The 18376-nt window shown below is 28.0% G+C and overlaps 3 protein-coding genes across 3 annotated transcripts; all 3 read right to left on the bottom strand.

Annotated features, from left to right (window-relative positions):
• Window positions 1-565: 565 nt before the first annotated feature.
• On the bottom strand, window positions 566-6466 carry LOC117132971. Its single transcript, XM_033288691.1, has one exon. It carries the CDS (start codon window positions 1399-1401, stop codon window positions 835-837), a length of 567 nt encoding a protein of 188 aa, XP_033144582.1. The 5' UTR covers window positions 1402-6466; the 3' UTR covers window positions 566-834.
• An 868-nt stretch (window positions 6467-7334) lies between these two features.
• LOC117132973 lies at window positions 7335-10121 on the bottom strand. The gene has a single exon (XM_033288698.1). The coding sequence runs from the start codon at window positions 9420-9422 to the stop codon at window positions 8856-8858; it is 567 nt and encodes a 188-aa protein (XP_033144589.1). The 5' UTR covers window positions 9423-10121; the 3' UTR covers window positions 7335-8855.
• Window positions 10122-12005: 1884 nt separating this feature from the next.
• Window positions 12006-15038, bottom strand: LOC103864496 (probable pectinesterase 56). Its single transcript, XM_009142252.2, has 3 exons — window positions 14871-15038; window positions 13320-13584; window positions 12006-13234 (listed from the first exon to the last, which is right to left on the bottom strand). Exons 1-3 carry the CDS (start codon window positions 15036-15038, stop codon window positions 12540-12542), a joined length of 1128 nt encoding a protein of 375 aa, XP_009140500.2. The 3' UTR covers window positions 12006-12539.
• Window positions 15039-18376: the final 3338 nt, after the last annotated feature.

Genomic DNA, 18376 nt, shown 5'->3' with positions numbered 1-18376 from the left:
AAGAGGAGCTGAACGCTGCATCAGTGCTGCTTTACTTGAGTGATCAAGATCAAAGTCAACTATGTTGTTCAAGAGGCCATTATAGTCATCAAAAATATATTTAGAAGATATCCAAACATGTAAGTCGGTTTATCTTTCTGTGGCAACTTAAAGTGCTGTAACCTTCTTTAATCGCAACGTACAGGTATGAGTCCATAATTGCAACACTATGTGAGAGTCTAGACACATTGGATGAACCAGATGCTAAGGTAATAAACAAATTTGTTTGTGTGCTGCCAGAACCGTAGTAAATCTTATGTCAGTGAAACTCATACTCTTGCTATGTTGGAATCTTGATAGGCATTATTTATGATTTGGATCATTGGTGATATGCTGAAGAAGTCAACACTCGACTTGCTTGCCGCTTCAAACATGTTCTTCACGGAAGCCAAGAAATGCACGGCTGGTCAACCCGGTCTCAAATGTGCAGTCAAGACTCCAACCCCTGAGATAAGCTCCTCTTTTTTTTTTGTGAAGCCATCGAGATTCTCTGCAGGCCTTGACTTTGAGTTTCTGTTCTGCTCTGTTTTTTAAATTACAGTTTTCACTATCTTGTGCTGCTCTGCTCCTTAGCAGATGTATGCTTTATATTGCAAGTATTTTTTTCTTTTGTTGATTAATAATGTTCACATTTCAACCCAAAAAAACAAGTGATGTTTTCCCTCGAAATGTGGAATTGTCATTTAAACTCTTTTATTAATATAAATAAATAAATAAAGATTAAAGCATAACAAGCTAAGAAAAACAATTTGAATGAAAAAAAACTTCAAACACCAAACAATATCATTAGTTAGGCTAATGACTACATAATCTACTACCTTTTCTTATGAAACATTCGAGAATAGTTAAAACAATACCAGATAGATTTTTTATAACATTATTCTTTGCGATCAAGGATTGTGGCACCGGCTTCATTGTTGACAATTCCTCATTGCACGTAACGATGTTTTCCAATGTACCTCCGACTTTAAAGTTTACGCTGTCGTAATTCTTGGCTGCCAAAGCTTTCAGAGCATGATCATCCGAAAAAAGAGAAAGGTCATACAACTCTTCGCATAGTTTGATTGTCTGCAAATCCGTCGTGTTGCTTTCATACAACTTTATTTCCTTCAATACATCCGAAATGTTTCGAGACGTATAATTGATCATAAAGTTGGCGAGACCAGTAAAATCCAACTTTGCAATTGTAGGGTTTGGTTTTAGAACCTCAAAACAGAGTGTAGAATCGACATCTTTTTTATTGCAAATGGACTCGATCTCACCTTTTGTAACCATCATACTAAGTCTTGCATATGATGAAACAACAAGAAGTAAAACAATCATAAAAACCAAAAAAAAATTATTTTTGATGTATGCAACCATTTTTCTTCTTCTGGCTAATTTTTTGTTTGGGTCGAAAAAAAGTTGGACAACTTATGAGCATTTATATAAGGTATTCACAGATTTTCTTTGATTTTCTTTCCTTTGTTGCCGTAGGTGCTAATAGATAATGTGCCATAATTAAATAGCAAAATTATGTGAAACTTGTGAAAATTTGCAGATTTACAGTAATGGTAAAGGAAATAAAAATAACACAAATTTAGAAAGTTGTGTCTTTGGAACACTCACAAAATTGGAAAGTACCACCCAAAATTCTTCATAAACTTGTGGTTAAATTATTATTATTTTTTGCGTACTTAAAAAACGATCCGGTCCAAATTGGGAAATTAGAATTTGCCGATTCAATGTTCAAACCACCGGTTTAGGTGGGTCATAATTAAATGAGTCGAATTAATACTGATTTTTGTTTTTGAAGCCATCGAGATTCTCTGCTGCCTTAGAATTTTACAATAACTAAGAGTTTTCCTGCGCCATGCACAGATATAAAATATTTAAAAATGTTATATATAAATAAAATTTTCTATTTTTATATTTTATTTTTTATTAGTTTAAAAAATAAAACCATAATGTAATTGTTTTTAGTTTGATTTATTCAAGTTTACTTTGACCCTTTAACTTTGCATTACTTAACTTTTGATAAAATAATTGAAATTTATAAAGTTACTTTATTATATTATTCTTTATTTAATTACCATTTTTAAATATGTCTATTTGTAAATATATAAATTATTTCTAATAATATATACATTAAATAAATATAACTTATATACATTGATAAAATATATTTTAAACTATACTTATTTTAATAATAAAAATATGATTCATATATTGATGTAATATTTTAATATTCGTAATTATTATTTATATATAAAAACATATTAACTTATATACGTTGATAAAATATATTTTAAACTACACTTATTTTAATAATAAAAATATGATTCATATATTGATGTAAAATTTTAATATTCGTAATTATTATTTATATATAAAAACATATTATTTTAATAAATATAAAAAAGTTATTAGGTATCAGAAAATCTTACCAAAATGAATATTTACTTAGAAAAAATATTTTTGATATAAAATTTAATAGTTATTACTGTATTATGAAACTTTTCCAAAAATATAAATCCGTATATAGAAAATCATCATTATTATATTTAAGAAATCTTACCAAAAACATAAATCTAAATATAGTAAATTTTACATATCACAATTAGATTTATGTCATGTCATATTTTTTTAAGCCACGTCATCATTTTTTTGTGAAAGTTAATGTAGTGATAACAAATATACAAATCACTTCTCAAATATAGTCTAGGGGATAACCAAGTGAGAACGTTCTTTTTGTTTTCCCTCGATTGATATTTATACCGATTTAAATATTTAAAAATGTGGAGTTGCACTTAAACTCATTAATATATATATATATATATGTATATATATAATGATTAAAGCATAAGTGTTGTTATTGGGAGGTTGATTTATAAGAGTTTATGGATTTGAAAAGTTTATAGAGTTTTGAAGAATTGGAAAGTTTTCATGAATTTTAACAAACAAGTGCATCCATATTTATAGAATCCATACAACTTTCATAGATTGTCATGGATTCATAATTACATTAATTTTTGTTGTTGTTTATGTAAAATAATTATATAAGAATATTCTTTTAGAAAATTTTCATATAATATGTGAATGATGTGTTGAAAATATATTGAACGTTAAATATATATAAATATATCAATTTCCATGGTATTCAATCTTTGAAAGACATGTTATATATATGTAAATCTGGTGTTTGTTATTTATAATTTTTATGGTATTAACTTTTAGAAAGACATTACATATATATATGAAAATATGGATTTTGTTATTTTATATCAATTTCTACGGTATTACTTTTTCAAATACATGTCAGATGTGCTATAATGCCACCATTCAATCTATTTTTTATTATATATTTATGCCTTTTTATTGGTATAATAGATCTGTATTTTTTATTGGACAATTTTTTTTAATTTTTATCATTCAAATTTTGAGAATACCATCTATAACTCTAGTATTTTGAAAGTAGTGATTGATGAGTTAAAATGTAAAGAATCATTGTTTCAATAACACAAAAGTATAATAGAATTGTGAAATCTAAAAATACTCAACTTTTTGAATAACAAAAGTTTTTACAATGAATTACAAAATCATTATACCAATAACTAAGGATTTAATGAGAATTATAAAATCATCACATCAGTAACAAAAGATTTGATTAAGACTTCAAGAATCACTAAACCAATAACAATAGAATCTTTTTAAATTCTTCAAGTTTTTAAAAGTTGCTCTCCCACTAACTCCCCCTAAGAAAAAAAACATGAATGATAAAAAAAAAATTAAAAAGACCAAACAAATATCATTAATTAGGCTAATGACTTCATAATCTACTTTCTTTTCTTATGAAACATTCAAGAGCCCTTAAAACAATGTTGACAGATTTTCTATGACAGTATTCTTTGTGATCAAGTATTGTGGTACTGGCTTCAATGTTGACAATTCCCCATTGCACGTAATCATATTGTCCGAGCGCAACTCCGGCATTAATGTTTACGGTGTCATAATCCTTGGCTGCCAAAGCTTTTAGAGCAACGTCATCACGATAAAGAGATCTTTCATACATCTCTTTGCATAATTTGATCGTCTGCCAATCCGTCGTGTTGGATTCATACAACTTTAATTGCTTCAACGTATCAGAAACGTTTCGAGACGTATAGTTGATCAGAGTGTAGAATCGACAACTTTGGATTTTGTTTTAAAACCTCAAAACAGAGTGTAGAATCGACATTTTTTCTGTTGCATATGGACTCGATCTCACCTTCTGTAACCATCATGCTAAATCTTGCATATGATGAGACAATTTTCAAACCACCGGTTTGGGTCAGTCTTAATTACTATACCCTCAGCTGCTTTTGATGAACGTTCTTTTTGTTTTCCTTGGACTGATATCAATGCTGATTTAAATATTAAAAAATGTGGAATTGTCATTTAAACTCTTTTATTAATATAAATTAGATATTTTGCCCGCACGGACATAAACGTTTTACTAATAATTATTAATATATGTAATATGATTTAAACATCACGATAACTTATTCTTTACATTCTTAATCATTTTAGTTTTTTCAATTTTTATTTCGATCTACGTCTCCTTAACACAAAAAAAGCTATAAAACTATGAGACCGTAAAAGCATAATTACATATCAAATACTTCACACAATAAAGTAAAGTAAGAATGTGAACTTTTGATCTCTCCTAATCTACTTTGTATTTTGGAACCAGAAACATGTAAAATTACCAAAAAGAAAAAAAAAACTGAAACACACACAATCCAAGTAAGAACAAAATAAATAAAAACGAAAGTTCAATGATAATTTAGAAGAAAACTTAAAAAAACAAAATTGAGATAATGATAATATTTTATTGGTTTAATGGATCAATATATACATTGACTTATCTTAATATTTCATAAGTTTAATTTTAATAATTAAAGAAACAATAGATAATGATAGTTTTATTATTAAAGTTGATTTATGGTTAATTACATAATGATAAATCTTTTCGGCAGGGCCACATGCAGAGGTTTCGGCATTACCGTTAATCCAAGGAAGATGGTGCTTCACTGATGGTTCCTGGAAAGAGGATAGCGGTTTCTCCGGGCATGGGTGGTTTAGTACTTTAGAAGGTTTTGAGGGGTTGATGGGGGCAAGGAATGTTCGGACTAGTCTTTCTCCTCTACATGCGGAGATGGAAGCATTACTTTGGACAATAGAATGCATGAGGAACTTACGTCAATTTCATGTTACATTTGCAACGAATTATTCTCAATTGGTGAAGATGGTTTCTGAACTAGACGAATGGCCAGCTTTTGCAAGTTATTTAGATGATGTTAAAGTCTTGAAAGAAAGTTTTTCCCGATCAGAGATTGTCCATGTGCAAAGAATGCAAAATACAAAGGCAGATAGCCTAGTACGTAGTGTCAGGAAGCAGCCGTCTTTCGTCGTTCACATGGATCGACATCTCCCAGTTTGGTTCACATAGTCTGTATGAGTCTGTTTATGCTTATGACAAAAAAAAACATAATGATAAATCTAATTATTCATTAAAAATATATCTACTTTTAGCCGTTTTAGAAACTAAACCATAAAACGCATGCTCATAACATGAATACATAGGCAACTCTCTAAACTTAATATCAAAGCATATTTTTCTTACAGCTTAAACAACAATAAAACATACACATGAAATAACTATTGAAAAAAATTCAGAATACCTAATTCATAATTCCAAAACTCCATGTAACAAAACCGATTTTCTCCTAGTATTTCAAACTCGAAAAAAAAAACATAGAACTCCAACTAAGAAACAAATATCAAAAGTACATAAATATAGATGTCAAAAACTATAATCGAAACAACTTGGAATGAATGAAAAAAATGAAACTATAGAGTTTAAAACATCTTACATCATGTGAAAATAAGAATTGGTCCTAACTTGTTTAAAATAATTATAACCATAATTCCAATTAGAAATTTCAAAATATTTTATTATTTAAATTAATAAATTAATTAGAAATTGAAATGTTTATATTATCTAAATTAATAAATTGATGATTTAATCTAACAACTACTAAGAATGCGACAAATAAACAAAATTAGCTAAAATCATGGCGAATGCGACAAATCAGCAAAATCACTTAATAAATAATAGTATCCCCTATATATTAAAAGAGAAGCATTATAACATATTTTTGTACCCACATGTTATCACCACAACTATTCTTAGAATCCTTAGAAAAATATATTGGTCCATATAAATATATAATAAGTTTTTTATTAAACTAACCATAAATTAATCATAAATGTTCTTCATTGTTTCCTTAAATAAAAATTACAAAATTACCTAATGTGGCTAAAATATATATGACAATTAATGATTTTGAATAATAAAGATTTGATAAAAATAGTATATTCTCTATCATTTTTAAAAACTTTAACTTATTAAAATAAATTAAACAACTACATTAACTATATACTAAAAATTTGGATTTTTTCGTATATCCCCTATATATTAAAAGAGAAGCATTACAACATATTTTTGTAGACACATGTCATCCCCACAATCATTCTTAGAATCCTTAGAAAAATATGTTGGTCTATATAAATATATAATAAGCTTTTTATTAAACTAACCATAAATTAATCATTAATGTTCTTCATTGTTTCCTTATATATGACAATTAATGATTTTGAATAATAAAGATTTGATAAAAATTAGTATATTCTCTATCATTTTTTAAAAACTTTAACTTATTAAAATAAATTAAACAACTACATTTACTATATAATAAAAATTTAGTTTTTTTTTCGTATATGTTATATTTTAAATTTTTAAAAACGAATATTAATGACTAAAGTTATTAAAAATCTCACGTAGAAATTTTTGTGATCCATGATTTAAAATTTATGTTATAAGAAGATACAAATGATTACGAAATTACATAAGTAGGAAGTCTCGTTTAATAAATATTATATATATGTATATTAATAGTTTTAAAAAATAAATTATATACCATATAAAATACATAAGTATTTTAATTTCGAATTTTTTTTTAATTTTTTTGATAAACATTTTGAACAATTATTGACAACTTAATATTTAGATTTTAAACTTTGCATTGAATGTTTTCAAAATTATAAGTTACTAAAACTATTAAACAAATCCCAAAATTTTTTTACTGTTATCATTGATTTAATTTTTTTTTATAAATAAATACAAATGATCAAAATAATATGAGTATTAAATATTTTTTAACAGATGTCAATATTAAAAAAATACTATATATCTATGTTACTATCATTTCAACTTAATTTTATGCCATATAAAATAGAAAAAAATGTTTGGTTGGATTAATAAAATCTATTTAAGTATTTGTACCAATTTAATTATATACGTAATAGTTACTAAATTTTTAATTATTCAATATAAATTTATTATTTCATAATATGTAAAAAATATATAATACTTGAAAATAATTTATATATAATATTCTTAACCTAGTAGATAAATAAAGATTAAAGCATAACAAGCTAAGAAAAACAACTTGAATGAAAAAAAAACTTAAAAACCAAACAACTTCATTAGTTGGGCTAATGACTACAATAGATGCTTCCCTTTCTTATGAAACATTCCAGAATCGTTAAAACAATATTAGACAGATTTTTTATAACAGTATTCTTTGCGATCAAGGATTGTGGTACTGGCTCCATTGTTGATAATTCCTCATTGCACGTAATCATGTTGCCCAATGTACCTCCGACATTAAAGTTTACGCTGTCGTAATCCTTGGCTCCCAAAGCTTTCAGAGCATGATCATCCCAAATAAGAGAAAGGTTATACATCTCTTCGCATAATTTGATTGTCTGTAAATCCGTCGTGTTGCCTTCATACAACTTTATTTCCTTCAATACATCCGAAACGTTTCGAGACGTATAATTGATCATAAAGTTGGCGAGACCAGTAAAATCCAACTTTGCAATCGTAGGGTTTGGTTTTAGAACCTCAAAACAGAGTGTAGAATCGACATCTTTTTTATTGCATATGGACTCGATCTCACCTTCTGTAACCATCATACCAAGTCTTGCATATGATGAAACAATAAGATGCAAAACAATCATAAAAACCAAAAAAACGTTACTTTTGATGTATGCAACCATCTTTCTTCTTTTAACCTTTTTTTTATAGGGTCAAGAATAAAGTGGGACAACTTATGAGGATTTATATAAGGTCGACCGACTTAAAAATTTCCATTTTTTGGTGAAACGAATTAAATATATATATTCACAGATTTTCTTTCCTTTGTTGCGGTAGATGCTACTAGATAATGTGAAACTTTTGAAAATTTGCAGATTTACATTAATGTTAAGGGAAATAAAAATAACACAAATTTGGAAAGTATCACGCAAAATTCTTCGTACACTTGTGGTTAAATTAAGTTTGCTTTCCCCTTTTTTGCGTAAACTTAAAAAAAGACCCGGTCCAATTCGGAAAATTCGAATTAGCCAATTCAATGTTCAAACCACCGGTTTGGGTCGGTCTTAATTACTATATCCTCACCCGCCACGGCTGCTTTCGATTTAGCTAAAAAAATGAGTTGAATCTTTTGGTGGGTTCGATGATGGGAGGGAGATGTTCAAATCACCGGTTTGGTTTTGATTTTGACCGTCATTGATATTAATGCTGATTTAAATATTAAAAAAATGGAATTGTCACTTAAAACTATTTTATTAATATAAATAATAAATAAATAATGATTAAAGCATAACAAGCTAAGAAAAACAATTTGAATGAAAAGACTTGTAGAAAAAGACCAAACAAATTAGTTAGGCTAATGACTACATAATCTACTACCTTTTCTTATGAAACATTCGAGAATAGTTAAAACAATACCAGATAGATTTTTTATAACATTATTCTTTGCGATCAAGGATTGTGGCACCGGCTTCATTGTTGACAATTCCTCATTGCACGTAACCATATTTTCCAATGTACCTCCGACGTTACTGTTTACGCCGTCGTAATCCTTGGCTGCCAAATCTTTCAGAGCATGATCATCCCAAAAAAGAGAAAGGTCATACATCTCTTCACATAGTTTGATTGTCTGCAAATCCGTCGTGTTGCCTTCATACAACTTTACTTCCTTCAATACATCCGAAACGTTTCGAGACGTATAATTGATCAAAAAGTTGGCGAGACCAGTAAAATCCAACTTTGCAATCGTAGGGTTTGGTTTTAGAACCTCAAAACAGAGTGTAGAATCGACATACTTTTTATTGCATATGGACTCGATCTCACCTTTTGTAACCATCATACTAAGTCTTGCATATGATGGAACAACAAAAAGTAAAACAATCATAAAAACTAAAAAGAAGTTATTTTTGATGTATGCAACCATCTTTCTTCTTCTAACTTATTTTTTGATAGGGTCAAGAAAAAAGCGGGACAACTTATGAGGATTTATATAAGGTCGACCGACTTAAAAGTTTCCATTTTTTGTCTCATGAATTAAATATGTACATATTCACAGATTTTGTTTCCTTTTTGCCGTAGATGCTAATAGATAATGTGCCATAATTAAATAGAAAAATTATGTGAAACTTGTGAAATTTGCAGATTTAGATTAATGGTAAGGGAAATAAAAATAACACAAATTTAGAAAGTTATTTCTTTGGAACACTCACAAAGTTGGAAAGTATCACACAAAATTCTTCCAAAACTTGTGGTTAAATTATTGTTTTCCCTTTTTTTTGCGTACACTTAAAAAAGTACCGCTCCAAATCGGAAAATTCGAATTAGCAAATTCAATGTTCAAACCACCGGTTTGGGTCAGTCTTAATTACTGTATCCTCACCCGCCACCGCTGTTGAATAAATAATGCCCTCTCTCTCTATTGCTTGTTCTCTAATCTTATATATTAAAATAGAAGTCATGACTTCTTTTCATGTGTGATTTTTTTAGTTTGGACCATTCCTAGAAAATATCATATTTTACATAAGTTTATTATTATATATTTTAATATCTTTATCTTTTTATTTGAAATACAAATGAATATATTTAAAATGTTCTAACAAAATCTTTTTAAAATCTTCTTAAAATCTTTTTAAATTTACTTTCAAAAATTAGTTAGTTTTCATTTAAATTATCATAAAATATAATTAGAAATTAAAATTAAATATAGTTTTGGTTTATAAACGAAAATTTAAATAAAATGAAATTAATTAATTTCACAAATACATTTACTAATAATTTTTTAATATTTTTTTAGAAATAAATATTTATTTTAATTTTATTTTTTTTTCAAATTTGTTTTCTAATAAAATAAAAATCATGATTTTTTGATGAGTGATATCTTTATTTGGACCATCATTTAAATCTTATATATTAAAACAGAAGTCACAACCTTGATTTATGTGTGATTTTTTTAAAAAATGGACCTAATGGACCTATTCATAGAAATTCATACTATATTTTAATTTAGACTAATAATAAATATAATTTTTAAAATATTTTAATCATAGTATCTTTTGATATCTTTTCATTTTAAATATAAATATATTTATTTTAAAATTCTAACAAATCTGTTTAAAAAGATTTTTACAAGATCTTCATTTTTGAAATTATATTTAAATACTTTCACTAATTTCGAAATTAGTTTAAAATATTATTATACATTAATATATTCAGTTATATAAAATGAAAAATAAAAAAAAATCTATAATATTTTAGTTATTATATAATCATAATCAATCATATTAAATTAAAATTATTATATTGAGCTAAATATAATAAAATTGTATTAAATTTATATATTTATATATTTTATTTTCGTAATTATAAAATATTTATGTTCAAAAATAAAATCTAATATGTTGGTAAGATGGGTTAACATTATCAAACTATATAATAAATGTATAAAAATTAACATGTATTTCTTTAAAGTTAATAATATAAAATCTTTGTAACTACTTTAATCATAATATATTTTCATTTTAAATATAATATATATTTATATATTATATTTTAAAAATTCTAATAAATCTGTGTAATATTTAAACAATAACTAATGTATTTTAAGTTACCGTTTAGAAATTAAAATAAATAAATTATATCCTATTTTATCTACTTTTATAGTCATGATCATGTTAAAATATAATTATTATACTAAAATAAATATGATAAAATTATATTCAATTGATAAATTTATAAATTTTATTTTCATAAATATAAACTATTTATTTAAAATATAATATGATGATAGAACGGTTTAAAATTAACAAACTATATAATACATCTCTAAAAATTAATATATCTTACACTTTTATATATACAATAATAAATTATCTAAAATGAATAAGCATAAAAATATTGGTAAAAAGAACTCCAGTTTTGAAATACGGGTCAGAATTTAACATAAATTAAATACAAAATATTTTTTAAATATATTTTCTCATGAATATATTAATTTCCTTAATAACTAAATGCAAATACAATAAGATAAATATATAATAAGAAGTGGCAAATACATAAGGTTTAAATAATTAATTAATTATAACATGTAAATTATAAAATTATTGTATTTGAAATAGTTATATAAATATTTAAGTATATAATTAACATTAAAAATATATACCACTTATGTTCTAAAACAATAATTTATGTATAGAAAAGTGAAAACAAACACCCGTGCGGTTGCACGGGTCAAAATCTAGTGTTAGAATTAATATTGAAGATGAATCTGTTGCTTGGACGGCGTCGTTTGTAGCAAACTCCGAATTTGACCTGCCTGCAAGGTTGATTGAGTCACTTTAGATACATGTCAAGGAGTTTCACGTGAGAATGTATTATTTTTTGTTTAATTGGCTAAGGCCATCATTTCTCTCTAGCATATTTAGACCAAGATGTGATCTCATCCTTTGCTAATTTATCTTTGATGTGTTCTCATCCTTTGCTTCATTTCAAGATGTGTGATATTTGTTACTTCCACTTATAGTTACGTTTCATTATGTTCTTGTAAGACACATTTGTAAGGAAATGATTCTCACTTAGTTATTGTACCTGTACTAAAGATACATCTCTGATTTTCTCCTTTTTCTCTGAATCTCTGATAGGCATTTGGTTTCTTCAGTTTCCAACTAAGTATACTATTTCTATGGCTTGTGTCCAAGTTTTCTTACCACAACATTAGTTATGCTTTGACAACATTGGTTGGTCACATTCTGTTTACAGATTACTTTACAACTAAGTATTTATATGGCTCGAGTCCAAGTTTTCTTACCACAACATTAGTTATGCTTTGACAAACATGTACTCGATCAAACAAACAACACGAACGATGATATGCTGTTATATATCAACCACCAAGTCATTTATATTTAAATAATAACCTAATAAGTCATCAATTAAAGTACGAATAACCACAACTCCAGTAGAATTCAGCCACAAGTAAGCATATGCTGTAAACAATTAAAGTAAGCATATTATAAGCATATATCCTTATACCTATATAAAGTAATCAGAGACCGGTTTCATACGGAACTCCAGTAGTATTCAGCCACAACTCCCCATGTATCAGTTGACCAACTGTAAACCGTTCAGCTTCCTTTGGATCTTGTATTGCCCTAAATCCTTTCCATGTCACACGTTCACTTGTGTTTGCTCCAGGGCCATAATTACCAAACTCCCCATAGTATATAGACGGTGAAGGTTCTTTGCCGATGTCCCATGGATACCAACCGGCAGGGTCGATATGATCATCGATAAATGACTCCATCACGACTACTGTTGACATAATACCCCAAGGACGACCAAGATATGTCTTCACTTTTGACTTGACAGGAGAAAGATCCGCACTTGCGGTTATGTTGCACTGCTGTAGTGTAAATGCTGAGTTTTCGCTTGGGTTGTCGCTGTTCTGAGCCGTCACCATATTGCTCTGTCCTGGATTAGGCTTTCGTGCCACTATTTGACAGTACTGAAACACAGCCGATGCATGCCCGAATATAAAGTCAACTGTTCCGGTGATGTAGGTGTCGCGGTAGAACTGTGTTCCCTTGTTAGCGTAGAGAGTGTCTTGATAACCGTCGATGCGGCAGCGATATATGACGGCTCTTTCAGCACTCACACGTAGTGCTACGGCCTGAGACTTTGAGGGCCCCGCAGTGTTCTGAAAGCAGAGATCTTGAGCCACAAATCCGTCTCCATTAACGGCTGCAAAACAAAAATCCAAACAAAAATCAAAAATTGCGTATGAAGAATGGTTTGGCTAAAAAAGGACAGGGAAAAGGAACAATACCAACTGTGGCAGAGAAGAATGTTTTAACACCGTCTTTCTTGTTAAGGCTCCCAGTGAGTATGGTCGAATCCTGGCCATCTCCAACAAAGGTGATGTTTGTTTTTGAACTCCCAATCTCAACAATCTCCGAGTAAACCCCTTGTTTGATGTAGATGATAAGTCGCGTGGGGCTATTCTCCGGAGCAGCTCCAACCGCCTCCTTTACGGTCACATAGTCACCAGAACCATCTTTTGCCACGACAAGGTTGGCGTTCATCTTGAGTACCTACAGAATAGTTTCACAAAGAAACAATTATAAGTTTGATCAGCTAGTCAAAGTCAATAGAAGCATCTGTTATCAGACTTCAACACAAATCTACTATTGACAAAATTTCAAAACATATTACCACATAAGTTTATCATGCATGATCAAATAAAATGGAACAGGTTATGGCAGTATTTCAAAACAATAACAAGTTTGATCAGCTAGTTAAAGTCAATAGAAGCAGAACAACCAAAATTGAAGATTTATCCGTCGAGAAAAATTTCAAAACATACTACCACATCATTTTTACTATGCATGATGATTATATTGATAATAAAATCTCCCCTGCAAGATCAAATCCAATGAAACAGGTTATGGCAGTATCTCATAACAATAACCCTTAATGACTCTCCTGATGTACTACTGTAACACTAATGGGTTTATAAATCTCATCAGAGATACAAGACCAACTGTCTTAAGGAACAAGATTATCTGGTTGAAAAGAGGCATATTGCAGCTCGACTCTCCACAAAAGAGGCTTAGCCAAAACAGGAAACATCAACAACTTGTTACCTCTGTGAGTGCAACAACAAGCGCTTATACAACAAACTTAAATCATTTTTGTGTTCTACTAGTGCTTATACAATGAGCTTAGTGTAATATAAACTCGTACCTCAAGTATACCGTGAACTAGTTAGTGACCTCAGCTTTGACAGCTACTTTAAGTTTTGCCTATTAATGTTTCATGAACTTAACATTTAGTAACTTCAATTACAGTTTTTTAATGAAAAATTGAATAAGAAATAAGTTTAAATTTTAATATACGAAAATGTTATAGAATTTAATAGTTTTATGAAGTCACTGAGAAAGCGATGTACAACTAATAAACAAGTCTTTACCCTTTTTAGTTAATTAATTACCAAAACTGTCACACTGCTCTGATTTTCTTTGCTTTGTCTTCAAGCTCATAAAAACACAGAGTTCCTAGTTTTCAGAGATTATCAAGAAGCAAAGGAGAAGACATTGAAACAAAGACAAGAGAGACAGATATGGCGAGAAACAGTTTGCTTTGGAAGGAATTTTTATGTGATCATACAATAAACATATTCGTCGGTTCTTTATAAACATATTCTTCGGTTCTTTATAATGGGCCTAGACTCTCTATAAAAAATTCTTAATGACTTCCAAGTTTTTTTTTTTTGTAAAATGGTCAAATCTCATATCAAAACGAGCAGAAGAAACTCAATTCATTAACACATCACACATGCAGGGGTTTATCAAATGTAGAATAAGATCATTTTTTTTACCTTGGAAGTTTGGAGGAAATTCTTCTCGATCCATGAAGGAAATTCATCAACAGCCAAAGCCAAGCAACTTGTGAAGATCATGAGAAAGATTAAGGGTTTGGCGAACATCATTTTTGAGAGAAAGAAGAAGTGTAAATGTGAAAGATGAAGGGTTTGGTACTTACACATATATATATAGTAGCATAGGTTATACTTATACCTGTATATAACTTGTGGAAACTGTTAAAGCTGTATTAAGTAGCTTTTATATACAGGTATAATTGTATAACATACATATTATGATATTAACGTACGAAAATACATATTATGATACAAAACAAATACTTATGAAACATTATTATAAAATCGTATTCAGACGTTATTGGAATACTTAATACTATATTTTGCATGCATGCAAGAAAAAGAAATAGACGGTACTGAATTTTCTGTGATTATATTTATAAGGGTTGGGTTGATTCAGATTCATGAGGGTTTTGAGTTTTCGACCGCCTAAGTTTAAGTCCTATTTGGAAAATTTTAAAAATCAGGTCGGGTTTAATTAACAGATTTAATGTTCTTTCATTTTCGAGTTTGAATTTTTCCGGATATTTTATTTTTTCCGGTTTTTGTTTTTTTTTAATAAAAAAACTGGTTCGAGATTTTTGGATTATGTTCATAGAGGCTTTCATGTATTCGTTTGGGTGGAATTTGAATATATGTGATAAACAAAATATCGCCTAACAGGATCCGTTCAGTTATGTTTATAAATCGGTTCGGTATTTTTGGTCAGACGCGGATTTCGGGTTTGATTACTTTTCCGGTTTTCCCCATCCTAAAATCTATAATGATTGGCACACAAATTTTCATGTTTGTGAATGATAAATTGATAATACAATGAATAATTATGAAGTCATGCCTAAAGGATAATTTGTGTGCGTTACAAAAAGAAATATAACTATATAAGTATTGGTCAGCTTGCAATAATATAAAGCATATGTTTCTTGCATATACTAATTACGCACTATTTTTAATCTAAGCGGCGCTATCCAACTAATCGATTGCTAGATTTTAAGCTACTTCTAACAACATTTTAAGCACTTTCTGAAGAATCCTTATGGAATGGAAATCAAACGGATAATATAATACTAAGCGTATACGATGAGTATAGTAGATTTATGATTTATCATTACCGGTGCTTTGATGAAACGCAGAGAATGGACCACTGACACCTATTTTCGTAGATTAATGAAAGTCTTTCTGTGACAAAAAAAAAAATGAAAGTCTTTATGTTATGATGTATGACTAATTTATGCAGTAGCCTAGGTATACTTAAAATGTTCACCAGTTCTTCTGTTAGTTTTCGTTGTTGTTAACTTTTCCAATTTCTTAGTCATCCGGTATTTTTTTTTGTTAAAGGGTTTATATTATTAATTATTTAATTTTTATTTTTTAAACTATATTTTTATAAAGTTATGTCACCTAAACGAAGAGCAATGGATGCCGCCGCATTATGTGTACCCAATTAAATAAATTCTCAGTTGTAAAAGTATCCAGGTTCAAATTTGGATCATCTGTAGTTTTATGCATAAATTTTTGTGTCTAGTGTTAGTTCCAGTAAATTTTTATATACAGAAAACGCAATTGGTAATGATGAGACCTATAGATAGTTTATATAGACAACGTATATAGCTACAGTCTTCTATTTCTGAATTTTAATAAGGATAAAAAGATAATTTACATACGACAATTTATTGAATAATGTTTCTCAAACAGTTTTTGCTTATTTTTTCAAATCAAGTATATATATTTATAAAAAGAAAAGAATATTTTGATTACAAAAATTACAAAGTTTGGTAAGTATCACTATAATCTGATAAGAACTTGTTTAACCAAAAAAAACCGTTGTTTTACTGCAGTAAAGAAATTAATTTAATTTGTGTCGTAACATTAATAAAGATTCCCTGTCAACATCTACTTGTCTTGTATAATTTTATTCAACCCCTAAACTGCTAAAAACTAAAATTCTCTAATGTGGTCTCTGATCATTCCAACGTCAGCAGGCAATAAACGAAAATCAAAAGGTATAGAGGTAATCACATGCGATAGTCGTGTGGTGTGGGTGTTAGAAGTGGAGGTTATCGTATGGCGTGCTATGGGCAGCAACGATATTTCCCCGATCATTGGTCTTTACTCGGTTCGAAAGTCTGTGAAATTGTTGTTTAAAATTCTTATGTGGTAGTTTATATGAGTTTTGGATTATTTTTAAGCTTTGTTTCAGTAAGTTGTCCCGGTGTGGGCTTTAGTTGTCCCGATGTGGACTCAAGTTGCCGCTTCTTATGGGTTTTCGGTTCTGGGACTATCTCGTTTTGTCGCCGGTGTATTATGTATGAACTCTTGTATTTTATGTTGGAATAATAATATATTTGACGGAAAAAAAAAAAAAAAGAGGTAATCACATGCAGCTTTTCAACGTATTCATTTTCACATTCTAATTCTAAATTGTTTTCTAAGACTTTTAGAAATAAGCGTATTAAAATAAAAACATATGTCAAGGACTAGAAGAAATATAATGTTGACTTCAAGTCGTACTGAGATAGACAAAATAAATATTCCTTCATATATACTTACTAGGTTAAGACCCGCGTCTTGCGCGTGATGAACATTATATATATAAATTATTTTATATATTATATGTTTATAACATATTATGAAATAATAAATATATATTGAATAATTAAAAAGTCATTATATACTACTTATATAATTAAATTGGTGCGAACATATAAATAAATTTTATAAATCAGAAAAATATTTTTTTTATTTGATATGATATATAATTAAATTTAAATGATAGTAACATATATGTGGTAAATTTTAATATTAATATTTATTAGATGATGCTTTTTGCTCATAGTTTTTTTTATCATTTGTATCTGTTATAGCAAAAAGTCTAATTAGTGATAACAAAATTTTTACTGTGGGATTAATGGTTTAAATAATGTATAATATTTTAAAAAATTAAGTTGTCAATATTTTTCAAATTTTTTATCAAAAAAATGTTCAAAGTAAATTTCAAAATTAAGATATTTATGTATTTTTATATGGCATATAGTTTAATTTAAAATGATACATATATTTATATATCTTTTATTTTTGATACTTATTAAATGAGACTTTCAACTTATATTATTTTTTAATTATTTGTATCATGTCATAACAAATGTTTTAAATCATAGATCACAAAATTTGAATGTGAAACTTTTAACAGTTTTAGTAATTTATACTCGTTTTTAAAAATTCAAAATATAATATATAAATAATTTTAATAATTTTTATTATATGGTTACTATGATTGTTTAATTTATTTTAATAGTTTAAAATGAAACAAATATAATTATAATACACACTTATTTTTATCAAATCTTTATTATTCAAAATCATTAATTGTTATATATACTTTAGCCACATTAGGCAATTCCGTAATTTTATTTAAGGAAATAATGAAGCACATTAATAATGTATTTATT

The sequence above is a fragment of the Brassica rapa genome, chromosome A01 (genome assembly GCF_000309985.2).
Source record: "Brassica rapa cultivar Chiifu-401-42 chromosome A01, CAAS_Brap_v3.01, whole genome shotgun sequence".
Taxonomy (NCBI): domain Eukaryota; kingdom Viridiplantae; phylum Streptophyta; class Magnoliopsida; order Brassicales; family Brassicaceae; genus Brassica; species Brassica rapa.
This window is presented reverse-complemented; position numbering and strand designations above follow the sequence as displayed.